General features: G+C 37.3%; 2 protein-coding genes across 7 annotated transcripts; both read left to right on the forward strand.

Moving 5' to 3' along the window:
- Nucleotides 1-3,301, forward strand: LOC109086020 (serine/threonine-protein phosphatase 6 catalytic subunit). 2 transcript variants are annotated; one of them, XM_042756271.1, is made up of 7 exons: nucleotides 1-142; nucleotides 785-880; nucleotides 989-1,054; nucleotides 1,184-1,325; nucleotides 1,452-1,531; nucleotides 1,723-1,932; nucleotides 2,373-3,301. In XM_042756271.1, the coding sequence occupies exons 1-7, from the start codon at nucleotides 68-70 to the stop codon at nucleotides 2,619-2,621; spliced, it is 918 nt and encodes a 305-aa protein (XP_042612205.1). In that variant the 5' UTR covers nucleotides 1-67; the 3' UTR covers nucleotides 2,622-3,301. The 2 variants fall into 2 exon arrangements, with proteins under 2 accessions (XP_042612205.1, XP_042612210.1); XM_042756276.1 differs by lacking the exon at nucleotides 1-142 and adding an exon at nucleotides 264-372.
- Nucleotides 3,302-3,444: 143 nt separating this feature from the next.
- LOC109086028 (protein SCAI-like) lies at nucleotides 3,445-27,103 on the forward strand. Of its 5 annotated transcripts, none has more exons than XM_042756133.1 (16): nucleotides 3,445-3,830; nucleotides 12,234-12,348; nucleotides 18,540-18,635; nucleotides 18,847-18,933; nucleotides 19,038-19,136; nucleotides 19,292-19,388; nucleotides 19,727-19,825; nucleotides 20,299-20,451; nucleotides 20,611-20,751; nucleotides 20,900-21,001; nucleotides 24,839-24,917; nucleotides 25,793-25,892; nucleotides 26,019-26,100; nucleotides 26,463-26,535; nucleotides 26,650-26,823; nucleotides 26,946-27,103. In XM_042756133.1, exons 2-16 carry the CDS (start codon nucleotides 12,242-12,244, stop codon nucleotides 27,059-27,061), a joined length of 1,605 nt encoding a protein of 534 aa, XP_042612067.1. In that variant the 5' UTR covers nucleotides 3,445-3,830; nucleotides 12,234-12,241; the 3' UTR covers nucleotides 27,062-27,103. The 5 variants fall into 5 exon arrangements, with proteins under 5 accessions (XP_042612067.1, XP_042612091.1, XP_042612071.1 ...); XM_042756157.1 differs by having other exon boundaries at nucleotides 20,611-20,712; XM_042756137.1 differs by having other exon boundaries at nucleotides 12,237-12,348.
- Nucleotides 27,104-27,498: the final 395 nt, after the last annotated feature.

Consider the following 27,498-nt stretch of genomic DNA (forward strand, 5'->3'; position numbering starts at 1 on the left):
TCATTACCTCACGGCATGACGTAGAAAGACTTCCTCTTTGCTTCTTCCATCGATTGTTGTTCTTAAAATGGCGCCGTTGGACCTAGATAAGTATGTGGAAATTGCGAGACAGTGCAAATACCTTCCAGAGAACGACTTAAAGGTGACTGTTATCAGCAATTATATTTTTCTCTCAGAATATTAAACATAGTTGCTATATTTGTAAAGTCATGTGGGTCGCGGTAATGGCTGGTAAAGTAGCAGTGCAGTCGATAGCGATGCGTATGTATGAATCCTTTCAGTGTGTTCCGGGATTTATTTTATACGTGCTAACTCTGTGTAATCAGAAATAGCAGGATATACAACAAAAGAAAGCAGTCAGTCCTGATAAAGGTGTGTAACCGTTTATTTCTTGTGGATCCCCGGGGTGGCTAACTTATGTTGTTGATTTGAAACGCCCATCTACTCTCCATCGTCAAACCCTCCAGATATTACTAGTCTCATTTTATGATATATTCTTATTAGCAGTTTTTAGCCTTGACCGTAACATCCTCCATTCTCTTGTCTTTAAATAGAGCTCCTGTACGTAAACAACTAGGCTTCTGAATTAGTCCATAATGCAGTTCATAACTGTATCATCCAAACCACTAATGTGTGATACTTAAAAATGTGAATTAAATGATTTTTTTTTATGAATTCATATGACTTTAGATGCAGTGATCTGCTGCTGCAGTCATGATCAGTGATGCCATTTCCTTTACAAGCTTGATCAAACCCGCTGTCTTCTCTTCTGTTGCTTTGACAGAGATTGTGTGACTATGTATGTGACCTGCTGCTTGAAGAATCAAACGTACAGCCAGTATCCACTCCGGTCACTGTATGTGGGGATATTCACGGACAGGTGCGAGCAGGCCCTATTGACATGTTTCTGTTATGCACAGATGAGGTGACAATGTCCTTGTTTGGATAACAAAATGCATATTGACCTAAACCTTTCCTTTATCTCTAGTTTTATGACCTGTGTGAACTCTTCAGAACTGGGGGACAAGTACCAGACACAAATTACATTTTCATGGTACTGTATCCGTAAAGACAATTCTGTATATTAAATATTGTTTTGTAGTTCATTTGGTGACTCATGGGAAGTGATGTTTTCCCCCGAGCTTATACTGAAGTGACATTGGTATGTTTTGCTTTCTTCTAGGGTGACTTTGTTGACCGAGGATACTACAGCTTAGAAACGTTCACATATTTGCTAGCACTTAAAGCGAAGTGGCCGGACCGCATCACACTGTTGCGTGGCAATCACGAGAGCAGGCAGATCACACAAGTCTATGGCTTTTATGGTGAGACTGCAGAAATCTAATGGATGCATATCATAATAATATACTTATCATACTTCATGTAATAATATACTTATTGTATTTTGTTGTGCATTTTTGATTTTCATTTCCATTTCCTTCCATTTATAGATGAGTGCCAAACAAAATATGGAAATGCTAATGCCTGGCGATACTGTACTAAAGTATTTGACATGCTGACTGTTGCTGCTGTAAGTACTGTCTTTAGAATACAATTTATATGTATTTTTAATATTATTATAATAATAATAAATGGTAATAATGTTTTATTATTATAATTTATGTATACAAATAATAAATAATACTACTATCAGTTATGTCTGTTATATAGTTTATGGTTTTTTTTTTTCTTCTTATTGGGATGTTTTGATTTCTCATGTAGTTGATAGATGAGCAGATCCTTTGTGTACATGGTGGCCTTTCACCTGACATCAAAACTCTGGACCAGATACGCACCATTGAACGCAACCAGGAAATCCCTCACAAGGGAGCATTTTGTGATCTTGTCTGGTCCGATCCAGAGGATGTGGACACCTGGGCTATCAGCCCAAGGGGTGCTGGGTGGCTGTTTGGTGCTAAGGTTACCAATGAGGTAAGAGCATTCTCTCCATGTACAGTTAGTTCAGTCCAATCTAAACAACACTTGAGACGTTTCTGTAATTACAAGTGGAAATTTGCATATTGTCACTTACTGTCTGCGTTGAAATGGAGGTGTAGTTGTTGGCATCCTCATATACTTTACAAGTGCAGTGAAATTTCACAAAAATATCTCCCAGTAAATTGAGAACTAGAAATAGAAGTAATTTCAGATCAGGTAAAAACTATGCGTAAAGTAACTAGTAATAGTATTTATTTTATTTTAGGTTAAATTTATGTGTATTTTCTTGGATGAATTGAATTTTAATGAAAATATTTAATCCAATATATTGGCTTTTTGATAAAAGTGTGACATACAAGTAAAAGTAAAATGTTCAGTAAACGTTTCTGGTCTTGCAAAACATGATTTTTTTTTCTCTCTTATTTTCATTAAAGTTTGTTCACATCAACAACTTGAAGTTGATTTGCCGTGCACATCAGTTGGTTCACGAGGGCTACAAATTCATGTTTGACGAGAAGCTGGTGACTGTCTGGTCGGCCCCAAACTATTGCTACCGCTGTGGTAACATTGCCTCCATCATGGTCTTCAAAGATGTGAACACACGGGAGCCCAAGTTATTCCGGGCCGTTCCTGACTCTGAAAGGGTCATACCACCTAGAACGACAACACCCTACTTCCTCTGAGGTCTTCATTGTCACCCGTGTCCAGCCCTCTCCTTTTCATTGTTCTGTCAAGAGCTCTTTTGTGGTCTTTAATTTCTCTGTTGCCTTTTTTTTTTTTTTTTTTTTTTTTTTTTTTTTTTTACAAATATTTTTGTAAAGATCAAAGTGCTCTCCAGAATAACAATAGTAAACTATTGGCAGGATTATGGACTCTTTTGATTATTCAAGTAGGTCATTATTTGGTCATTACGATCTTGTTAATGTGAGCATGTGACCGTAAATAAGTGGACATCCTCTTGCTGTTCTCAAGCCACTCCTCTTACAGGGCTTTAAATGTAGATCTAACAGCCATTGACTATCATATGACAAAAGTTTATGGTGTAACAATTCACCTGATCAGAACAATGTGGTGTTTGTGTTTTTCAGAGAACAGATCAGAAAGAGAATCACTGACACATCTATGTCCTGGTCAGTCTGCTCCTAATTTCTCCAAAACAAAGACACTTTTCTTTTTTGTAGCCTTTAAGTGTAGAAAAGGGTTGAGGCAATGACCAGACAAAGAAGGCTGTGATTATTTTGTACATTAATATAATTGTATTGATTTAATCTTCTTTTTCTCAGATTTGTTGTATTTTATTATTGTAGAAGACAGCAGCCCATTTACCAATTAAATATTGAAAATAAACGCCTTTATTAAGTAACTTTTCTGGTGTTGTCTCCTAATCAATGGAAGCATGAAAATGTCAATTTTCTTTTTCTTTCCACGCAAGACAGTTTTAAAGGCACTACAATAAGACACCGCAGAACGGCGCACGTCACTTTTAAATCGAACGTTCAGTGCAGTAGAAGGTAGCACTACGCAAGTCCCGCCTCTATGAGGCAGTTGTAGCCTGACTGACATCGCAGCCAACCAATGGAATGTATCGAACGTCACTAACAGACCGGTGGGGACCTGATAAGCATGTTAGTTTGAGCGGGTTGCCACAACAGTCAATGAAAATTCAACTGGCCAAACTGGACCGTCGACCGCAGCAGATGCCGAATGGCAGATACTCCCTGCTCTTCCCTGGGAGGGTGATTTGAATGAGCTGGATGCAAATGACGGTGCGCCACCGCACTGGATGTCTAGATTTGTGTCGAGGCGAGAATCACAGGCGCGCACTACCTGGAAACGCTGTTCTTGAGGAGCTGAAACAGAAGATAGCCGCACTCAACTACACCAGTGCTCAGGTTGGGTCTCAAATCAGTGACTTTTTGACAGATATCACTCGGCGATGTATGCGTTAGCTAAAAGACAAACACAAGTGAAGTTAACACGTCTTAGTGGACTCAGATAGTCAAACATCAGTCAGACACACCATCATTAAAATATACTGTAGCTTTCAGTCAAAGCGAAATATTTCTTACAGAAAGGTGTAACTTACGTTTATCATGTACGTGTGTGTGTGTGTGTGTGTGTGAAATAATAAGCCTAACAGCACATCAAATGCATTCAGTCACATCATCTGCTAAAGCCACAGTTTTGTTAACTCTGATGGTCATTTTGAGGACAGGAACGCTCCTGCTCTCCGAACGTAACGTTAATAAAACCATGTTAACGGAGCTCTGTCGCCTCTATTGCCGTGACACGATCCAAGCTACAGTTTCATCTTTGACAGAGTCACACAGAGTTGTCGTGTATTACCGCATCCTGATCTGAGAAAGAGAGGGACAGCCGTCGCGCTAGAGGTAAGTCGTTATAGTAGAGACGCAGGCTTGATGCATCTGAGTAAATGCATTTGGATGTGCTGGATGGTGTGAAGTGTCACAGTCGTTCTCTACACTGGTAATTGATGTAAAACAACAGCGATCAGTTAAATCAGTCCGCGTTCCTGGTGAATGAACGGAACGAGCGCTATTACGCAGAGATGCACGCTGCCAAACGCTTTACGTTTAGTTTTGATTTTCACCCTTTGTCTATTGTTCCTTTGAGTCCACCCTGATATTCGAGTCGGGAGTGATATTGTGAATGGAACCCGAGCCAATAAGCATCTCTGTATTATTATTGAATGAAGACGTTTGAAAAATCATTGGCTGTCGCAAGAATTACTATATGTGCAGTCCGTGTTCATTCTGTCCTGCAGCAGCACAGGATTGGATTTTGCAGGGCGCTCGCTGTCTGCTGCTTTTATTGTTCACGATCGGGCTGCATCGTCCGTGCGTGCATTATCTGACTGCGAGGGCAAGTGCGAATTGTATATTATTGTATAGGAAGCTTATTATGGCTGTGTTATGAATATGCACTGAACTTCAAATGAGGTGCTATGATAATTACGCGAGATTAAAAGACATCGGATGACGGGGACCGAGAACAAAAAGAGAGATCTGTAGCAGAAAATCATGTTTTCTCAGCATCAGCTCTCACACACATCATCTGTGAAAAGAGCCACCAGGTTGCTTAGCTGAAATGACGTCATACAGACTGGCTTGTTATGGAAGAATGAGCTCATGGAAGAGAATTCTTCTGTTACTATAGGTACTATATGGTTATTTTCTTGTTTAGTTATTGACCATTATGAGTGTAGTTTATCTGAAAATATTCATTTTATTTGAGCTCCATTGTAAATGATTTTAGTTGCCTGCACCCAATTTTAACAGTCCATATCAACACGGTTGTGAATCAAGTACCTTGGATCGTGCTGGCAATCAGTAGGGCTACAACACTGTGAGTGCGATATTTCTTGAAGTCACATGAAATCAAAATTGACCTTATTTACTTTGTTAGGCATTGGGCACAACATCTTTAACCACTAGCCTCCAACCATCAGTCTGCTGCGATCTAGAGACGCCAAGGAGGTGTGATAAAATCAAGCCCCTCCCTCTATTTTTCTCATTCAGTATGCTGTTTCACTCGGAAATACATCACAATATTGAAGTCGGTCACAACTTGTGGTTCATATGTACTCGAAATTTCCGTGTTTCAGGCAAGGAAATGCCAGTTAGTTTGTGTGTTTTTTCCGTTAGTGAAAATGGTTTCAAAATATTCAGCGTTTTGTGTCAACTCTTGGTCTGGAAGAGCATATGTGAGTGAAGCTGAGAGATGGTGATTTTCCCTCCCGTGCCCAAAACATTATGTGGATTTTCTATTTCCCGCACTGTGCACACTAACGGTGCGTTTCACTTTGTTTTTAGACAAACACTCGTTTGCTCTCCTAAGCACTTTCTGTTTGGGAATCCCATTGCTATTTTGAACCACGTTCCACTTCGTCAAGTGGATGTTGGAAGTTTGTATGAGCTCATGTGTAAACTTTAGGTAGCCCCATAAATCACAGAGCAACACAACTGTTACAGCAGATAATGCTTAATTTACCCCATCCTCAAACTAGTGGCGAGGCTACATGAGGGCCAGGGTGGCACTGGCCCACTCAGATTGATGGCTGGCCCGCTCAATCAAATGAGAAAAGAAGAAAAATCCTGCATACATTACTATAATTGCTCAAATACATGAACATACAAACAACTTGTATGTGTGAACAAGTAAAAGAAAAAATAAGTAAGTAGTAATAAGATCCTGGTGGATGAGCGCTGATCTTCCAGTTTTGTGCTTTTTACGCAAGAGCTGTCAAAATAAGCAATCAATCCAATCCAAGCATGCTCCCGCTGTAAAACAGTCCCTGATTGGTCTTTAGTCATTGTCCCATCCATCATACCTGAGGTCCAGTTTCTACTGTTTGAACTCCCCAATGATAATGAATGACATTGGAAAACACTGTATCATCTTCATCATCATCGCCACACGATTGAATCTTAGATGTTCAGAGCAGCATGTAATGTCAGTCTAAAGTCTGGAATACAACTTACAACTTTTACCCCGATTTACAGTCTGTTGAATTAAGTGAGATAGTATCTGTAGATTTGAGTCAACGGATTTCATAGAAAATCGCGCAGTGTATGATGGTTATGATTTTTTAGCATGTTTGATATTTTCAGCCGATTCTGAACCACACATTGTTTTCATTTTTCATGCATCTGCAACAAGGTGCACACTTGATCACAAAAATCACACAAAGTTTGCATCCTTATTTTTATCTCATGTAGGCTATATTGTAAAATGATTTTTGAAATGGGCACTGAGGTCCACCCTATGTTACCCACGTCCACTCAATTTAGATTTAGATTTTTTCTCCAACAGCATATTACCACACAGAATGGTGCATCAAACAAATACATTTTTTTTAAAAATAATAATCAGCTCCATAGTGGACTGGGCTTAAGACTCCATTTAAACCCAATGCAGGACTTTCATCTTCCATCAGTCGTATGCAACATAAGCAATGACGTACATCCGAGTCAATGAGACTGTGAAGTGGCACTCAGCCTAGTAGTGAGAGAAACCCTGCTCAGAGCAATCACAGAGTGAGAACAAACACAGATTCTGTCAGCCAATCAAATTTGTGGACTGGAACTAACTGTTAAAAAGCACAGTGACGGTCATTTTTTAGCTAGGGGAAGATTGCAAGCTATTTCTAAGCAGAGCAAAGGCTTTCACTGCCTCTGTTTGTGTCCTGTGTTATATAGGACACCTGTCCTATTTTCCTCTGCATTTATTTCTTACTTCATTCCTGTGTGGATCTGAATACCGTTATAGAGACTTGGGCTCTTTTGCTACCAAGTCCACCATGTTTTCATCCCTAACTCCCTTTCACTCTTTGTTAAATCCTGATGTTTCACAGTGACGGTATTCCATTAACAAGAGCAGTCATGTAGGCCTTTCAGCATAATATTTGGTGTATGCCTAGATGTCAGTGAAATTAGTTTTCCGTACTATTAATAGAATGTGTTTGGTGATGCAGTGACTGCAAAAAGTGATATAATGGGGTATTGATTTGGCATAGATTTTCAGTTGCATGTGTAGGACATGCATACAGGACATACATACACATACTGCCTCATCCTGCAGTTCTTTTGCTGCAGATGCATAGCTCATGCATTTTTATGGAAGAAAAGGATATGTGGGTCAAGCACACATATCTGTGCAGAGGCCTTTTACCACTGCTGGCTTTAGAGCAAGAGCATGCATGTGTTTCCTTCATGAGACAAGGAGATCGTTCTTATACATGCCTCATTTCCACTCTTGCCATCAATTCTCCAAAGCCCATCTTCCATTCATTCCTAGATTGCATCCATAGGGTCTTAGTGGACAATTTCTTTGTTTCAGCATAACATCTCACATCCTCTTGTCTGAGTCTCATGGCTCATTCTATGCCGTAGCTCTTAGTCTATATATATGTACATCCTGATCATTTCAATGACCAATTGTTACAACCTGAAAATAGAGCTCTTTCAAGCTCCTTTTCAATATTGATCTGACTATTGATCAACAACAGTTATTTTAATGTACTTGCTTCTTCTTGATGGGTGCCAGTTGTCGTTTGCGTGGTATATGAATGTAGTGTGACTATTGTGCATCATCTGACCAAGGTGAAGGTATACAAAACGGTTTAATTTAGCTTTTAGAATACCTTTGTTAAATGGATACTTGGATTTGGTGTTTGAATTTTTTTATAATGAACCCCTGCTAATAAATAATCAGTAGACCACTTAAATAGCATTTTGCGATTCTGTTTTAATATATTGGAAAATGTAATTTATTCCTGTGATGGCAAAGCTGAATTTTCAGCACCCATCACAGTGTCACATGATCCTTCAGAAATCATTCTAATATGCTGATTTGCTGCTCAAGAATCATTTCTTCTTGTGGAAACTCTGATAATTCTTTTCAGTATTCTTTGATTAATATGAAGTTCAAAAGAATGGCATTTATTTTAAATGGAAAAGTCAGTTTAAAAGGATAATTTTTTTCTTCCAAAAAATCTTATTGACCCCAAACATTTGAACAGTAGTGCTTAAAAATTAAAATGTGACATTTTCCTTTTTCTTAAAGGAACACATCACACACTCTTTTGCAGTCATTAATCTACTCAAATCAAGGCTTTGATCAAGTTAATTAGTTTGTGTTGATTTATAAAAACGCATGAAGATCAACCTTTCTGTTAAATAAAAAGTTTAATTTTGCCAAACAACACTTGAAATCAGAAAGTTTACAATTAGTACCATTGTATTAATACATTTAATATTTCATATTTTACTATAAAAATAAATTTATAAACTAATTAAGAACTTGCATAAGCTTATACATTTAATATTAAGATTTTCTTGTTCTCCTGGCACCTGAAAACTGTAGTATCTGTCTCATGCTGAAAAAAGAGGATGAATTCAGTTGAGAATCACTGCAGACAAGAATGAATGGCAGCTCCTGTGAATCAATGTGTACGACAGCTATTCCATTCAACAAATTTCTGGTATGAAGAGGCTGTGCAAACAACCACCGTGAAACGCTGAATGTGCTTCCTTAATACAAGCATGTTTAAAAGTTAGACATGATGTGAGGTGAATAATACAGAGATGTAGGCTACACATTCATGTAACATCTGTAAGCATAATGTGTCCTTTTATAAAGCATCTCACATTCCTGTAATCTATCATGCACATATGTGACACTAAATGGATTTATAATAGTTATTTTATTTTATGTGTCAGCTAATGAGAAAGGCTTGTCGACACTTGACAGTTATATTGTTTGGACTGTTGTGGAGTCGAGGAGGCTTATAATACCTGTACAGGAGAAAAATACAGAAAGCTCAGGAGCCCCGAAAGTATGTGATTTAAATTTTTTTTAATATTAGATCTACAGAGCATTATCTGAGCTTATAAAGTAATATATGGCATATATGTCTACAAAAGAAACATTATGTTGTATACACTCCTGATTTTAAATGCCCGCAGTGCTTTTTAGAACCAGATGGTCTTGCTACCAGCAGGAGATAACAGGGCTTTGGTAACAAGCTAAATCTTGACCTCTTGGGTAGAGTGAGCCTTTTCCCCCCATTTGTACACCAAACCAAATTCAGCATCTCAACCTGGGTGCCTTACAAATTTGCATTGCAGTGTTGTTGTTTTTTTGTGATCGAGTATGTACTAGCGTTGTATTTTGTCCAACCTTAAATAATATTGCTAACTACTGTGATAATTAAATTATTGTTTTAATTGGGACATCTTCTTTGGTGAAATATCCCCAAAATATTCTTTGAATCTGTTGACAGCAGTTTAAACGAAAGGTGGACTGAAGCGGTCCATACGTGGGCCATGGTGAGCCATCTGGAGGCTGAGCAGGGGTGATGGACATGCTCAGGTCTTTTCCGTTCAGACCACCTTGGACTGACAGATGAATGTTTGCCTTACTACCCACTGGGTCTGACCACATGCACACACACACACACACACACACAGAGAGAGGGTGATGGACATGCACACACACACACACACACACAAGCTGACACTGTACACTGTTTCAGGCAATAAATGATGTTTCTCATCTGTTAAAAATGGTTGACTACATTGTGTTTCTTAACACTTCATAAATGAATCCCATCTGACCTTCTAGTTTTTTCACAAAGCTTACTTAAGTTCATGCTTTGCATATGCATTATAGCTATTTACCATGGTTTATCCTCTCTCTTTCCTCTACTCTTTCCTCAACTGGTCCGATTTAACATCTGATCTGAGCAGTAAGCTCTTAGGCGTGTGTTTGTCATACTCCCCTTACTTTCTCTGTGCCTTTGACATCCCTTGCTCTTTTTTTCCCCCCAAACCATGCCTCAGACACACAAACATACACATACAACGCCGGTTCCTCGTGGTGTAGCCAGAAGAGGTGCACATTTCCTCCCTGTGACACATCTAAGACACATTTATCTTCTGCCACCACAGAGAGGCCATGTGTTATGTTGTGTTGTTTTGTTGACACCATATAGTGTCACACAAACACACAGGCTAAGTCATATTCACAACATACTTAATGTGTAAATACACAAATGGAAACTGTGCTGCGATGTTTAGCATTTAAGAGTAGTGAATTATTATGTTTCGTGTTGGTTAATGTGAAAAAATGCAGATTAATTGGCCCTCTGTGAGAGCCGAAGTTCTTCCATCTGTACAGAGTAGACTGTATGCTGTCTTTAAAGGCCATTGAAGCAGTGAGCTTGTTTCTGAACAGGAAGGGACTTTGAGATATCCCATTCTTCAGCCAGAAAAGATCAGTGTGTGATGGCATATGTAGCAGGCAGTTGGCAGGACCTGAATCTCTTCTGTCCTTTAGTGGTTTATTTATGGTGGTAAATAAACGAAATGAAGACTTAAAGTCAGCATGCAATGAAAATTGACCTTACTTTACATTCTTGGTCTTTAAATCATTTTATATGCTATAATGTACAGTAATAAAAATGGCTGTTCATTTTGATGTTTAAGATTAAATTTAACAGTGTTATTAAATTAATATAGTTTAAAAGATTAACTTAACATGATGTTCTAACCAAACACAATGCGGTAAGATTCCAGCAACACAATTTTTCTTTCCAAACCAGATGCATCGCAGCTACAAGACGTGACAAAATCAATCACAAATCACAGCCAATTAAAGAATGAGTGGGCGGGCTCTTTCTGCAAATTAATTTAAATAAATGATTTTAACATACACACTCTGTGGCTGTTAAAATGTTTCCCATGTAATATGCATATTTGTCTACATAAAGTTCCCAGTTTGAACGCTCTTGTTTCTTTTAAGTTTTTTTTCTTTTCTTAAAGATCTGAGGTTAATTATTCATTGTTGCTTTCATTATGGCTATTAAAGTCATGCACAATGATATACAAACTCAAATTAAATTATTTTATTATGATACAAAATGGCATCAGTACTTGAGCTGTCAGCTGTGATGAGGCAGAAATAGAAGTGTTAAGTGAGTTTTAGAGGCAAATGTAATCTAAATAGAGGAATTGGGCATGAACAATTAAATATCCAGTATCGACTGGTACTGATAAACTGAAAAATATCTAATAACGGTCGATAACTGAAATGGTACAGAAATATTGTGCACCCCCATTTTACACCTAAAAATGTAAACGGTATTTTTTTTATAAATGTTACAATTGTGTATTTACATTTAGATGAAGTCTCCAGTGATATCCAAGATCACTGTCGTATCGACCACCAACACTGAACGTTTTTGATGTCTCTCTAATCTGACACACATTTGAGCTCTTGGAGTCTTTACTAATGAGCTGATGAGTTGAATAAGATGTGTTTGATTAGAGAGACATCTAAAATATGCAGTGTCGGGGGTTCTCCAGGACCAGGATTGGGAACCACTGGACTAACAAAACAGAAAAATGACTTTCAGCTTAATATATCTTGGTTTATTCATCTCCATGAAGTTCATATAAATGGATTATTTTAAGGGCTTCAGTGAAACTTTTGTTCCAACTCAGATGCAAATTTGTCAGAGCGTGTCAGATGGTTTGGAGGTGGAATTAGTCAGTTTTCGTCAAAGCTGATTCAACATCTGCCCACGTCACTGATGCAGATTCTTATACCCACAATATGTCAGTTCAGACTTCTGTGGTGCTCATTTAACAGTGATTCATAAAACTCACTTCCGCCACTGATGCCTGCTTCAATGGCGTGCTTGTGCTAACGACTCAGTTTTGCATAACTCTGCCGAAGGTCTGTTTTGAATTCATTTTTTGTTTTGTTTCCAGCAGCTGCCATGACAGGGGTGGGGGCAGAGGATGACATCCCTCTCTGTGAGAGGAAAACTGTCACTGACTTCTGCTATCTCCTGGACAAGTCCAAACAGCTTTTCAATGGCTTAAGGTCAGTCTCTTCTCGGTGTCTGAGCATTTTGCTGTTTATTTATGGTCTTGTTTGCCTTCCAGATTGCTGTCTGGGTCCAATGCTGCAGTGACCTCATGTACACTTACTCAGCTCAGTCTTTTTTTGTTTAGAAAAATTTGTTGTTCGTTTCTTCTTTGTTTTCATTTTTTTTCGTTCTCTTGTTTGTTTGTCCAATATTTTGTTGTTTTCTGTTTTTGTTCTTTCTTTTGTTATCGTTCTTGTTTTCATTTCCGTTTTTTTTTCTCTCATGCATTGTTCAGTTGTTTCAGTTTTAATTCCTTCCTTCAGTTTTTTTTTCTCATTCATTGTTTCTTTCGTCTGTCTTTTTCTTTGTTCATTTATTAATCTGTTTTTGGGTATGACCCATAAGGAGTTCATTTGAATACCAGAGTCAAGCTTGTTTTCTGTTCTCGCAATAGCCAGAAATCATGCCTTTAACCATATAGTGACAGTGACTGATGTAAGTATCAAATATAGTGACTTATGTAACACTGGAATGTCTTATCACAGTTGAGAAAATGTTATTTAATAACCAAGTCTAGTCGAGGCGGCCAAATCTTAATTAACCGACAGCAGCTTCAAATGCTTTTTAAATTTATGAGAGCATTGAGCATATTGCTTGGGTGGCTCCCAGACCACGAAACTGATGGGAGCACCAGTGACAAAATCTAAAACCTTTGGCTGACATAAAGCTCTGACATAAATGAACAAAAATGTGAATGGCACTCGTTTTTTGTAATGTGAAAGAGGACTTTCCAGTGCAGCCCACTTCACATAGTACAGGTTTACTAAATTCAGTCTCAAAGAGTCGAGAAAGTATAAAGGGATAGTTCACCCAAAAATGAAAAGTCTGTCATAATTTGGCCCCTTATATGACTTGTATGACTTTTTCTAATGTGAAATGCAAAGATAAGGTCTTTTTGTCCATACAGTGAAAGTCAGTGGGGTCCAGTGTTGTTTGGTCCTCAATGACTTCCAATATAAGGGTGAGTGAATGTAGATGGGATTTTCATTTTTGGTTCAGTGCAGTTTATAGAATATGGGTGTCACTCTCTTTTATGGCTGAACTGTGTGTGAATGTAACCATTTTTAGCACTCTAAAACAGGGCTGACAACTGTACTGTATATTGACGTGTAAACATAGCCAATTTTGTAGGTGTGGTTGATTTCCTCTGCATCTAAAAATGAGCAGGTTCTAATGTCTCATCATCTGTGCTGTGCTTTATGTATATGTTGATGTTTGCCTGTTCATCCGTAGGGAGCTGAGAGCCCTTTATATTTTCCAGTGTCTGGGTGAAGTGAGCTCAGTTTTACATCTGAATGAATCTTCAGCTCTCCTCTTCCACCCCCTCATATCTGCCAGTGTTTGTCTATGCATTACACACACTCTTTAAAAAAATGAATTGCGTCACTCCTGTGTTTATCACCATTTCTCAGTGGCCAGTAGGTTGCGTTTGAGTTAATCAGTCATTTTTAGCTAAGACTATTTATAGGACAAGTATGTCAGTAGCTGTGGGCTCTCTCTCTCTCTCTCTTTTGCTTTCTTCCATCATTCTTTTTTCTCGCTTTTCTTCTTGTCTTCACAGTCTGTATTCCTTCCCTACTTTCTTATCTGTTTCCATGCCCTGTCATTATGGACAGGGTTTGTGTTTGTTATATTTGTATCACATACTGTAAGTGACTGAGACTGCTACAGTCCAAGAGCTTGGTTCGTAGACTAACCCACATGTTCTGACATTCATATATTCATGCAGTAGGTTTTTTGCGCATCAAGGAAATTTGTTTCTTAACCTCATCTGTAGCGAAACAGGAAAAAACAAAATCGGCAAAAGTAAGCATAATCAGGAAAAAACAGCACTCTTGCTTCTGTGATGTTGTTAAACTATGTCATATGATATAAATATAGGAAAAAAAAACCATGCAGGGGCAGTTTTTTTTTTTTTGCCTTCATATCTTGAATATTACGGGCATAAAACTGCATTTATAAGCTATATGTTAATTCATTGTTCTGCACCATGTTTGTCAGCAACTGTATGCAATGTAAGATGACGTACCGGACTGGGCAGGGCGGAGTGCATTAAAATGTGTTAATCATTTTAATGCATTATTTTTTCCATAATTAAAAAAACCAAACCACCAACAACAAAAAAAACCATCTAGCCTTGAAGCTTCTAAAATTTTATCTGAAACCCCCAAAAAAGATAAGTGATACATGTCTCTCCTGCATTTGGGATATTTTCAGTTTGTGTACCGCACTGCCAAACATAATCAACTAATAAGACAGAAATTGCTTCCACTGACTTTTTTTCAGCATTAGTATTGTAGCTCTAGTCCAGGCATAAAGGTGCATTTAGTCCTTATTTACACATTATTCCTGCATGAAGGATTTCATGTGATGCTCCGTACATATATAAATATGCATGTAAATGCATTTATATGTTTCATACCTTAATGATAGCTTGTGTCTACCCAAACACAAGACTAGATGCTTGTTATGAGGCCACGCCCCCATGCCCTGTTTCTCCATGCTAATTAGGCTGTCTAACCAGTAGCGGCCTACTTCTGCATTTGACGCTAAGCAGCACCCTGTAGAGTTCAGTAATGAAACAGCTATTATTAATTGGTCTCATTTCCTTACCTAATACTTCCACTACCTGATAGCGCTCTCTATCTTTCACCTCTTTGGTATCACTTTACTAAGCAAGCTTGATTCAGTAGAGACATTTATAGCGGCTTTGACATATTCATTTTCATATTCTTCGTCAGCATGTTACACAGAGTTAAAAAATGCAAACACGCATACAAACACATATACACTACAGTAAAAAGTTCAGAGTCAGTAAGAATTTCTTTCTTTTTTTTTTTATATTTATTCATCAAGAACACATTAAATGGATCAAAAGTAACAGTGAAGACATTTACGTTTGTTATTTCATTTTCAATTTCATATCATTCAATATAAATGTTTTACTCATCAATGAATCCTAAAAAATTATTAAGCAGCACAACTGTCTTCAACACTGATAATAATAAGAAATGTTTTTTGCGCATTAAATTAGCACATTAGAATGATTTCTGAAGGATCATGTGATACTGAAGACTGCTGAAAATCCAGCTTTGCATCACAGGAATAAATTACATTTTAAAATATATTACAATACAAAATAGTTATTTTAAACTGTAATAATATTTCACAATATTATCGTTTTTACAGAAATCATTTTTTAAAGAAATAAATGCATACTTGGTGAGCATAAGAGACTTCTTTTAACCCCAGACTTTTGAACTGTATTACACGTGTATGCCAGCATAGCTATGTTCGATTTAAAAAATATGTATAGAAAATCGATGTATATATTAATATATTTTAGATATCTAATATTTTTAGATTTAGGTTTTTTTTTTTAAATAAATGTAAATATCAATATAATTAGCCTACTTTACTGCCTTATAGTGTTAGTAGACTTACCTAAACTAACTTTTTTGTTCATGTCAGTTCCAGAATATATTCCAGAGTAACAGAGTATAAATGGCCTCACTACAGCATGCAGATGTAATATTGCTACATTTACTCAAATTACACCACATCTGACCCCCATCTGCACATACACCATCCTACATCCCTCCTTTCCTGCCTCGCTTAATTTACAGGTCTGTCCCTGGCTGTGCTCTGCCAGTGAATCTGTCTTGTGGGTATTAATACTGACAGAGTGGATGGGAAATTAATGGTGCATGTAGTGAAATTAAAGCCCTGCCTAATGACTGCACCTATCTCCTTCCTGACCTCGTCTCTCGCAGCCCACAAGGGCACTGGGGTGAACCGTAAATCTCACAAATCCATCTCTGTAACCTTACAGTGTGTGTTATCAATGAAAGTTGTGAAAATAATGTGTGTGCGTGTTCACGCTACAGCACTGGGTTTAACCGAATCTGCATGAATGAAAGGAGGTGTGTCTGTGCGTGGGTGTTTCATTGTGTTGCATGGTGTGTGTGTGCATGCATTTTATATGTGTATTCGCTAACTCAAGGTTATCCCTGGACATGATTTATTTTTTGACATTCATTTTTGTCCTAGCTCCTTTCCCTGAATGGCCTGTTACAGGTTCATAAAAGATGCATCATCTACTGTAATCATGTGTGAGCTTGTGTAAATGAGGGCTTTTGCATTTACCTGCTGTATTCGCAGCCTCCCTTCCCTGCTTCTGTTGTCATAGCAACCCTCTGATGATAACAATAGGGACTAGAGGTGTTTGGGGAGGGTTCAGAGGGAAAGGAACGGGAAAGGAATAAAGAGAGAAAGAGCGAGTAGAGGCGGAGGAGGCAAAAGAGCCATTTCTCCAGCTGATTGCCATAGCTCATCAAATTCCTTCACATCATCGGCACTATGACTAACCACAGCCCTGCCCAAACACTCACCCACTCGCACATTCTGACTCTCTCTGATTGCTCTGTTTTTGCTCTCTGCCACCAACAATGTCTTCACATCATTGCCATGATGATGCTAATTAAGTGCATGACAAGCATGACCACTTGTATATTTGGAAAGCTCCTCTGCTGTTGTCCACATGACGTCCTGCAATAGGAGTGTCTAGGCAGAGTGGCAAAAATGGCTTATGTAATGATATGTGGGTATTAAGGTTGTAGGTTTGGTTTGAACACAGACTTGATATTATAATTATTAAAACAAACCTGTGATTAAAGCAAAGAGTCACAGTGACCTTCACATTCACAAATCAAATTCTGTTGCATAGAAGTAAGTCTGGTAATATAGGGAAAATAACATTTACCTTATTTCCCAAGTCTCATTTTCTACGCAGTTATTCATTAATAAAAATAAATGTAAAACATTTTAAAGGGATAGTTCATCAAAAATGAAAAATGTGTCGTCATTTACTTACTCTTGTCTCCTTCCAAACCTGTATGACTATTTCTTTTGTGGAACATAAAGAAGATATTTTGAGAAATGTCTCAGTGGTGGTTGTTTTTTTTTTTGTTTTTTTTGGACTATACATTGGAAGTCAGTGGTCACCAAAACTGTTTGTTTACCAGCATTCTTTAAAATATCTTTTCTGTTCTGCAGAAGAATAAGTTGCCTGTATTTAAAGCGATAGTTCACCCAAAAATGCAAATTTGATGTTTATCTGCTTACCCCCAGGGCATACAAGATGTAGTTGACTTTGTTTCTTCAGTAGAACACAGTTATGATTTTTTAACTTCAGCCGTTGCAGTCTCTCAGTCTACATTGCTTGTCAATGGTCACAGAATCTATGAGAGAGAAAAAAACATGCACAGAAAAATCCAAATTAAGCCCTGCGGCCCGTGACGATACATTGATGTGTAAAGACACAAAACGATCTGTGTTTTGTGGAAGATGATGAGTATTTATATCAGGGTTTTTTTTTTACCTCTGATTCACGCAATGTCCGAACTGTTAGAACTCTTGTGAATGCGCTTCACAGCAGCCTGAATAAAAGATCCACCATAAAGCCACGAGAAGATGATGATGCAGGCTGCTGTGAAGCGCGTTCTCAAGAGTTCTAACAGTTCGGACATTGCGTGAATCAGAGGTAAAAAAAACCAACTATATAAATACTGCTCAGTTTTTTGCACAGACCGATCGTTTTGTGTCTTTACACATCAATGTATCGTCACGGGCCGCAGGGTTTAATTTGGATTTTTCTGTGGATATTGTTTTTTTCTCTCATAAATTCTGTTACCATTGCCAAGCACTGTATGACTGAGAGACTGCAACGGCTGAGGTAAAAAAAATCATAATTGTGTTCTACTGAAGAAACAAAGTCACCTACATCTTGGATGCCCTGGGGGTAAGCAGATAAACATCAAATTTTCATTTTTGGGTGAACTATCCCTTTAATTGTTTTCTACATAACTTTGTATCAAATTACTTTAGATTTTCTAGTTTTAAGAAAGTCACCATTTTCAGTATTTACTTATTTTACTTAGTCATTGTCAAGTCATGTCACATTTATTAATGTAGCAGTTTATAAAATACAGAAGTACTTAGGAATGGTTGAATTTGATATTGCTTATAATTGAATGGCTTTAATTCCTAAACCAATTAAAAATATTGTTGTTTGAATAGCAATAAATGTGGAGATTAAACTGAATTTGGCTGTGTTTCTCTTGTTTGTTCTCTCACACTCCTGCAGGGATCTGCCTCAATATGGACACAAGCAGTGGCAGTCCTATTTTGGACGAACATTTGACATATACACCAAGCTGTGGAAGTTTCAGCAGCAGCACAGGTCAGCCCTCTAGATGGATCTATTTTTGAAACCGAAAGGTCTCTTTTTACCAAAAGCACAAAAATAAAGCAGGTTCTTTGGCTTAGAACTACATAAGACTGAAGATTTAATATGCATGATCAAAACTTCCCTCTGATAGTTTGTCTGCACCAATGATGACAACATTAATGACAGATGATTTCTTATTTGGTTTTGCTTTACTGGAGAATAGACAAGTCCTGGACAACCGGTATGGTCTCAAGAGGTGGCAGATAGGTGAAGTGGCCTCAAAAATTGGTCAGCTGTACTACCATTACTAGTAAGGAGCTTTTTTAACACAACTCTTTATTCAGCTCATTTCAAACTGTGTATTGCAGATTTTTTTTTTTTACACATTATTTTTATTTTTTTAATCTTCTTCAGCCTCCGCACTTCAGAAACAAGCTACCTAAATGAAGCCTTTTCCTTTTATTCGGCCATTCGCCAACGATCATATTACCACCAAGTCAACAAAGAAGACAGGTGAAAAGAAGCTACTGTACATACTTGTTTGTTTTTTTTGTTGATGTTCTGGAAAGTTCCTTGAAGTAACATACATATGAGCAAAAGTAAAGATCTCACATTTCTGCATTATACAGTCTTCAGTTCATTAATCTCGCCCTGTGTCCTTTGCGCAGGCCGGAGCTGGTTGTAAAAAAGCTGAGGTATTATGCTCGGTTTATCGTTGTTTGTCTGTTGCTCAACAAGATGGACCTGGTTAAAGTGTTGGTCAAGGTAAGTCATGGACATCAGACCAAACGAATCAGTTACACATTTTTAGTCCATGGCTCACTGTAGATATTGAACAGAGGGTCTTGCCAAAAGATCAGTCAGCACAGACAGTCTGTTGGCCACCTATGCATCTGGAATTAAGACAGAAATCATGCCTCATCAGTTTTGGCACATTTAAGAAAATTACACACTCTCAGCCATCACTCATATACATTTTTTAAATGCAATATTTACAAAGTACTAATCCCTATACTGCCAACAGTGCACTGTTTATGAGAAGAAAAACACAGTAGGCTATACATGGGTGTGTCTGAGACCATCTGTGGTGTCTTCTTCTACAGGAGCTGTCTGAAGAGATTGAGGACTACACCCAGCGCTTCAACACAGAGGACCAGTTAGAGTGGAACCTGGTGCTGCAGGAAGTTGCTGCTTTTGTCGAGGTGAGATTTTTTAATAAACCTAGTTATGTATCAAATTAATGTAATACAACTAATTATGTAATAAAACTACGACTGTTGTTAGAATGTAATAATTGTGATTAAGAATAAATTATATTAAAATTAATTAATTCATATCCAATATTTAACCCTAAATATATATATATTTTGTAAAGTCTTTAATTTCTTTCAACTTTTTCGGTGGACCTAGTTTAAAAAACCCTGCTCTATATGATGGCTGTGGGGAAGGGCTGAAGCATATGTGGGCATGTGAGGTGGAGCAAGTTATGATTTTGATCATGAAACATTATTTTTTTTACATTGGAATAATATACACCAATTATACACACAACCTTGAATGTTACTCAAAGGACAGGTTTAGTGCAAAGTAAGACTTTTGGCACTGTTTGACAAATATTCATATTTTCTTGACATTTGTGTCTTTGTTTTTCCCTTCTATTTTTCTATCTACACAGGCAGATCCTCTTATGCTCCTAAATGATGACAACGCCGTGGTGGTCATATCCAATCGGCTGCAGGAGGGGGGTGTGCCCCCGCTTGAACAGGGCATGGTGGTTGGCCAGCTCACCTTGGCAGATGCGCTCATCGTTGGCAACTGTAACAATCAGGTGGGAGTACTGCTGAGCAAGTTACATAATAAGTCAAACTCAAGCGGTGCTTTCTTATGTAAATGATTAGACACTTCAAACTTGTCGTGTAGGTTATAATAACAGTAGTGTTTATTGTAGTCTGGTTTTTGTGATGGATGGATTTTATCTGGTTTACAGGTGAAGTTTAGCGAGCTGACTATCGATATGTTTCGTATGCTCCAAGCACTTGAGAGGGAGCCAGTGAACCTAGCCACACAAAGCTCCAAGCCAGGGACACTTGTAAGAGAAGACTCTTACACTCTCCCTGTCACTCTCTATGTTGAGTGTTTCTGAGTATTTTCACCCTTCCTCCCTTGCTATTTCAGTACTTCACCTTTGTCGGTGGCTCTCTCACTGTTCTTTCTCACTCTGCCTGCTCTCGGTGTCTCTCTATTCCTCTCTCACTCGTTTATCTCTCTCATTATAGGAGCCCAATGAAAAGCCGGCCAAGAGAGAGAACCCTCATAAATATCTCCTCTACAAACCAACCTTCAGCCAGCTCTACACTTTCCTGTCTGCCTCCTTCAAGGTTTGGCTGATGTCATTCCAGTTTTTAGCACCTGTCAATTTATTGTCAATCCATCCTGTCGTTTATGTCCTGGTTTGACTCTATATTGCACAAGACCTTGTAGCAGACACAACAATTTAGCTTAATTCAAATGTGCCATGTATTCTGAGCTAATGTACTCCTAAAAGACAAATGTAACTTTTAGCAAACATTCACTAGTTTGGGCACAGCAAGATTTTTTTATTCATATATATTCATCATGGATGCATTAAATTGATTAGTTAAGACTTTTACATAGTTTATTTATTTATTTAATTGCTGTTAATTTGAACTTGATGCAAAAATTTGTTTCCAAGAAAAAAAAAACACTACTGTTTTCAACATTAATGATAATAATAAGAAATCTTTCTTCAGCACCAAATTAGCATATTAGATTGATTTCTGAAAGATCATGTGAGACTGAAGACTGGAATTACTAAAAATCACCACAGGAATAATTTTGAAAATGTATTGAAACAGAAGGCAGTTATTTCAAATGGTAATAATATTTTACAATATTACTGTTTTCAGTGTATTTTTGATCAAATAATGCCTTGGTGAGCATAAGAGACTTGTTTCAAAGTAGGGGTGTGTGAGAAAAATGTCTCCTCAAATCTACTTTTGAAGAAATATTGTAGTATTGTCCTACAACACACATTCTATCAGTTACAGTTCTGGCACCTCAGTCTCAATATACTGTACAATGCAATATAAATTCACTTCAGTGTTAACTCAGCATTCTAGTTACTCTCACGGGACACTGCACTTATTCGCAGTCACAAAACTACATTATTTTCATATGCCTTAAAGCCTTGCCGGTTAAACGTTTGATTCACATGCTGTTCTGCCGTGCGCTTTTTCTGAGTGCCTACACCTGAAGCGTGCGCACTAAAAAACCTGTCAAACAGCGCCTAATTACTGAACTAAGTTATCTTTCACACTAATACTGTCAAAACACACAAGGTTAACATATAGACCCCTTAATCGCCTACGTCACTGTGACGTCACCGCTCTAGCTGGAGGCAAAACATAAGGAAGAACTCATAGCAGGCGCGCTGAAAGTTTAAGGTTTTGACTTTAAAATGTCGTCTTGTTGTGTTTTTGGCTGCCAGAACAGAAGGAACAGCACTTTTGGTTCAAAACTAAAGTTTCAACGGATCCCAGCCAACATTCCTTCACAGAAATCAAGAAGACAATTGTGGTTGAATGCAATACAGCGTACAGACTAGACAGAGACGATCATAAATAATGCTCGTGTTTGCAGTGCACACTTCATATTAGGTAAAATAATCTATGCATATGTACTAGTGTGTTAGTTTTTTATCTAGTACAAATCAGCAAGTTTATGTTTTATAGGTGAAAAGTCGCCAACCTTCAGCGCACTACCTAGCTTAAATGTTAAACAAACATACAGCGATAGATGTGTGTGCCATCCTTTGAATGGTCTCTTAAAGTAATCCACATTGCTAATCATAGTTAGCCCAGCGATAGGTTACATTAGACAATAAGCCTTGACAAAATTCCCCAAACCACCCGAAAGTAATTCATATGTTGTCTAGGAAATATCCAAAACCTGGTTAAAATGTTTCCAATGAGAACAAGATACAAGAACTACACCAGGCTTAGTTAAAAAAAAAAAAAAAAAAAGTAGGCTACTGTAATGTTATCCATTCGTCATTATATTTTGGTCAGTTAACCAGTTTGGTCAGTGAACTGAGTGATCAACTGAATTAGTTGATAAATGTATGCTAACTCCCACTTTTTTTATTATTATTTTTTTTGTCACGGTCCCGCAGAGTCAGTGACTGTACATATTCGGACAGTTCCGAACCCTCTTCTGCATCCATGTTTAATAAATCCCTCCTAAAACGTGCTAGTTTACGCTTGTCAACATTGCGTCCGCGCCTCTTTTTTTGCCTCCAGCTAAGCCCCGCCCACCCAGACGTTTTTTTACAAACTTTTATTATAGACTCAGTTAGTCAAATGAAAGTAAACTGTCCCAAACCCGTGCCTGCGTATTAGATGCGTGCAGGTCTTAAAGGGACAGTACTGAACATGCTGCTGACTGTCATTTAAAGGAATAGTCTATCCTAAAATTAATTTTTTTTGTCATTATTTACTCACTCACATACTGTCCCAAACCTGTATTAATTTCTCTCTTGTGCTGAACACAAAAGAAGATATTTTGAAGACTGGGGGTAATGAAACAGTTGCTGGACCTCTTTTATTTGATAGTAGGAAAAAAATACTACGGAAGTCACTGGGGACCAATAGCTGTTTGGCTTTCCACATTCTTCAAAATAGCATTTATGTTTAACAGAAGAAACTCATTCAGGTTTAAAACAAATTTTTGAGTGAGCAAATGATGGTATAAAAATAAAACACTGACAGATTTGACAGAAAGATGACAGAATTTTTATTTTTGGTTGAACTATTCCGTTAATGTTAATAAAACAACAAAACACAAAGAAAAAAATCAATCACTACTCTTGACTGAAAACTTTAATACAGTTGCTTTAATAGGAATCAATCTATATAGTGTTTTTATATTTTTTTTTTTTAGTTCTTTTTTTTTATTTTTGTTGATTAATTTACCTACTGTACCTGCAAATAAAGCACTGTTTGTTTTATTTTTATGACGTGTCTTTTGTAATATGTATTTTTGTTCTTATTTTCTAATAACAAAGATAAAATAATGACAAAGATTTTTATCTTCGCCCACTTTGGCCTAAATATCTGCCATTCTTTTTTATATTCTGTTACCTTGAAAGGCTTTGTCTTTATAATAGGGAAATAAGTTCGGCTGTAATGCTTAGACAACTTGTGAAATAATAAAACCAACATGACAAAGAACCTTGAAAAAAATCGTGAATCTTGATTTGATATGATATTTTTTCCATATCGCTACCCTATTTCAAAGTTATTTAAAAATGTAAATGACCCAGACTTTTGAACAGCAATGTACCCATTTAAAATGTACTCTTTCTCTTGAGCAAAAACACACCAAAGAAATCTTGTACTACACAGATTTATATCCAAACAAATGCTCACTAGAATGAGAATGTTCCTTCCTCTAAAGTGTAAAACCTACAGCTAAACTAAATCCTTTTGGCTATTTAAAATACGGAGGAGCCCAAACCTGTTTCAATGGGATACACATTTAAAGCTCATGTAATGATTTTATGGGGCTTTTATCTCATTATAATTTAGTGGTAAAGGGCAAAGATAAATAAAACTGCTTTATTTCTGTACAGTTATTGCATTCTGGTTGTCTATACCGTGCGCTAGTTTGGAATCTGTTGTCTGGAGTGACACCTCGTGTGAGTGTGCGTGTAGCAGTGTTACTATCTTCTCTGCTGTAGCGTAGCACCTCAAGAGTGTGAGGAAAACCCACACGCACATATGACTCAGATACTTTGCTTCTGCTATGCAGCAGTTCATTTTTAACATATCATTTTTTTCCCGTTGTGCTTCATTTTTTTGTTTAGATATACAATGACAAATAATAGTCACATTCACTTGCATGTGCTTTTTTTTTTTTAACCATTTCCAGTCATTAGCTGTTCTGTGTGTTCGTTTCACTATTTGCAAAGATACTACCTCCTGTTATATTTTGAAATGTGTTATTAGTCTTGAGGGTGTTACTGAGATGCTCTGGCTGCATAGCACTTAGAGTGCCTCTGAACTTAATAATTAGCTTGCTATGACACTGCTTTACCATTTGTACCATTGTGAATGTTCTGATTTAATTAGCTAATTTAATGGATCCATTTTTCTGATGAAATTTTTCTTTTATTTCACTGATTCTTTTGTTGCTAGGAGCTGCCAGCCAATAGTGTCCTGCTGGTTTATCTCTCTGCCACTGGAGTGTTTCCTACTGGACGCTCAGAGAGTGAAGGTATGCCGGGGTGTTCTTCTGACATCACCAGATATTTACATAAATATCTACTAAATATAGGCACTCGTGGAACACTGCTCAGTCAATCAAATTAGAGGATTCAAAGATTTGTGTAATATTATGTATGATGTGTCTTGCAAACATACTGACTTCAAAAATATATCTGCATTAACAGACTAATAATAAATGCTTGTCAGCATTTTCCATGGGGAATAATATCTAATCTTTCAACTTTTGAACATGTTAAGTGGGTATTTTCTGCATGAAAAATCCACGCGAGAATATCTGGAAGAATAATGTAAATAGAGCAGAAATTATATACACCACTGTTCAGTCTCTTATGCTCACTATAATACGTTTATTTTTGTCTGCCAATATTAAGTAGTATTATAATAAATTTTCTATTTTGGTATATTTTGAAATGCAGTTTATTCCTGCGATGGCAGAGCTGAGTTTTCAGCACCATTACTCCAGTCTTCAGTATCGCATGATCCTTCAGAAATCATTCTATATCCTTATTTGGTGCTTAATAAAACAGTTCTTACTATTATCAGTGTTGAAAACAAGATCTATTGCTTAATATTTTTGTGGCAACACTGATCCATTTTTTTATTCAACATTCTTTGCTGAGGAGAAAGTTTAAAAGAACGTGTTTTAAATATTTTTTGTAACATAATAAATAAAATGTCTTTACTGTCATTTTTGAGCGGTAGTGTTGAAAACGGGCAAACAGAAGTTGATCCGCCTAGAAAAGTAGTCCCAGTGCAAAAGGAAGATTCCCATGATGCTTGATTTTGATGAATGATCCTAACAGGAAGAAGTCAGGTCTGTCCTATCATTATTATTTAACATCACCATTTCTTTATTCTGTATAGGACCTTATGACTTTGGGGGTGTCCTGACCAATACTAATCGAGATGTGGTAAACGGCGAGATGGTGCAGAAAAGAAGCCAGGCACAAAAAGAGATGCACTGGTGAGCCTTCATTGACATCCATTCTGTGCTGCTCTACCGTTCATAGAAACTAAAATGCGCTAACGATATGTCTGAGACACTGAGGTGTTATTTTAACACGCATGTATGCGCAAATGTGTTTTTCAGTCTCCACCCAGGAGACCTTTTCTCCTTCACCAGGAAACCTCTGTTTATCATTGTCGACTCATCCAACAGCACAGCTTATAAGGTGAGACATCAACTCTCCGGCTCCCTGTCTCTGTCACACGCTCACATTTCTTCCATCATTGCAGTATTCTGTGACATCATGAGGCCATTCATTATTCAGAAGCAGCCACGTGGTTGCTCGGTAGATAATCTGACTTCTTGACTAGGATAAACATGAGAATAATCAGCAGAAAGAAACCTTGTATTAATTTTTCTTTTAACTCCCAGACTGATTTAATTTTTTCCGTCTGTAACTGATTTTCTTTATTTGGCTGCTTAGTTCAGTAATGGAGTGCCCTCTTGTGTTCATATTGACATTGTGTATTAGTAGAAATGATTTTTCATCTAACTCAAGCTTGTGGACTTGTTCCTGTCTTTCCACAGAATTTCTCCAATCTGTTTGGCCAACCACTTGTTTGCCTGCTTTCTCCGACAGTGTATCCGAAGAGCATGCAAGGTCCCCTTTTTTGTTTTGCCATTGTGTGACATTTTTAACATTTGCTTAACATTTGTTTTTCTTTTCTCTGAAGTAGGATTGTCTATTATTTATATTGATTATTCTGTCTTGCAGACCAGTGTCAGCGTGGAAGTCTGTTTACTCTTTTCCTTTACAACCCCCTCATGGGCTTCCTGTCTGTGTGTGGACTGAGCAGCATGCGCTATGGATTGTGGGAAAAGGCCCAGGAACTCCTGCGGAAGGTTTTCCATGACATTGGCCAGATGATCACGAGCTCCCGAGTTATAGGTAATGCCAATATGTGTCATCCCTTTCTTTTTTTATGCTTACATAAATTTTTGTATATCAATGACATGTTTGCCCAAGCAACAGATATGCATTTCATAGTTTTCCTGTTGACTGTTTTCCAGATCAGGCCTATCTGCAGTTTTATGGCGATGAATTTCTACGTCTGCTCATGATCCGTTTCGTGTTCTGCTGCACCACGCTCCGATTGCACAAGCTCTTCCGGGTGAGACTGAACTGAATTAATATTATACATGTTTATATAATAAACACAATGTGATTAATAATGATAATGTTTATTGATAATAGCCATATTTGTCACATGATTCTAAATGAATAAATATTCAATAATAAATAAATATTAAAAATATATTCATATATGAGGTGATCCAGCTAATCTTGAAACTTTTTAAAACAGACTGGTTCCATTTATCTATAGGCTACTATTTTCAGAATTGAGCTCTGGATCCATTGTTTCATGAAAGCTCAAAATTGACTTCTTTTGAGATCCAATAAAATATCTTTTTTTTTTTTTTTTTTTTTTTTTTTTTTTTTTAAATATGCATATCTTTTATGTTTTTTAATTTTTTGGTGACTTTAGTTTTGTGAACAGCCATTTGTACCCAGTGTTGGTAGTGTTAACTAAAACTACAGCTATTTCTACAATGCTTTCATTAA

This window comes from Cyprinus carpio, chromosome A5, assembly GCF_018340385.1.
Source record: "Cyprinus carpio isolate SPL01 chromosome A5, ASM1834038v1, whole genome shotgun sequence".
Taxonomy (NCBI): Eukaryota; Metazoa; Chordata; class Actinopteri; order Cypriniformes; family Cyprinidae; genus Cyprinus; species Cyprinus carpio.

What these genes read in the sequence shown, in the direction of transcription:
- LOC109086020 (XM_042756271.1), top strand. Translation starts at nt 68, where the DNA reads ATGGCGCCGTTGGACCTAGATAAGTATGTGGAAATTGCGAGACAGTGC. An exon ending in GTGGGGATATTCACGGACAG is followed by an intron (nt 881 to 988) that starts GTGCGAGCAGGC and finishes CTTTATCTCTAG; the next exon opens with TTTTATGACCTGTGTGAACT. An exon ending in ACACAAATTACATTTTCATG is followed by an intron (nt 1,055 to 1,183) that starts GTACTGTATCCG and finishes GCTTTCTTCTAG; the next exon opens with GGTGACTTTGTTGACCGAGG.
- LOC109086028 (XM_042756133.1), top strand. Translation starts at nt 12,242, where the DNA reads ATGACAGGGGTGGGGGCAGAGGATGACATCCCTCTCTGTGAGAGGAAA. An exon ending in CTCTCCCTGTCACTCTCTAT is followed by an intron (nt 20,752 to 20,899) that starts GTTGAGTGTTTC and finishes CTCTCATTATAG; the next exon opens with GAGCCCAATGAAAAGCCGGC. An exon ending in TGGACGCTCAGAGAGTGAAG is followed by an intron (nt 24,918 to 25,792) that starts GTATGCCGGGGT and finishes TATTCTGTATAG; the next exon opens with GACCTTATGACTTTGGGGGT.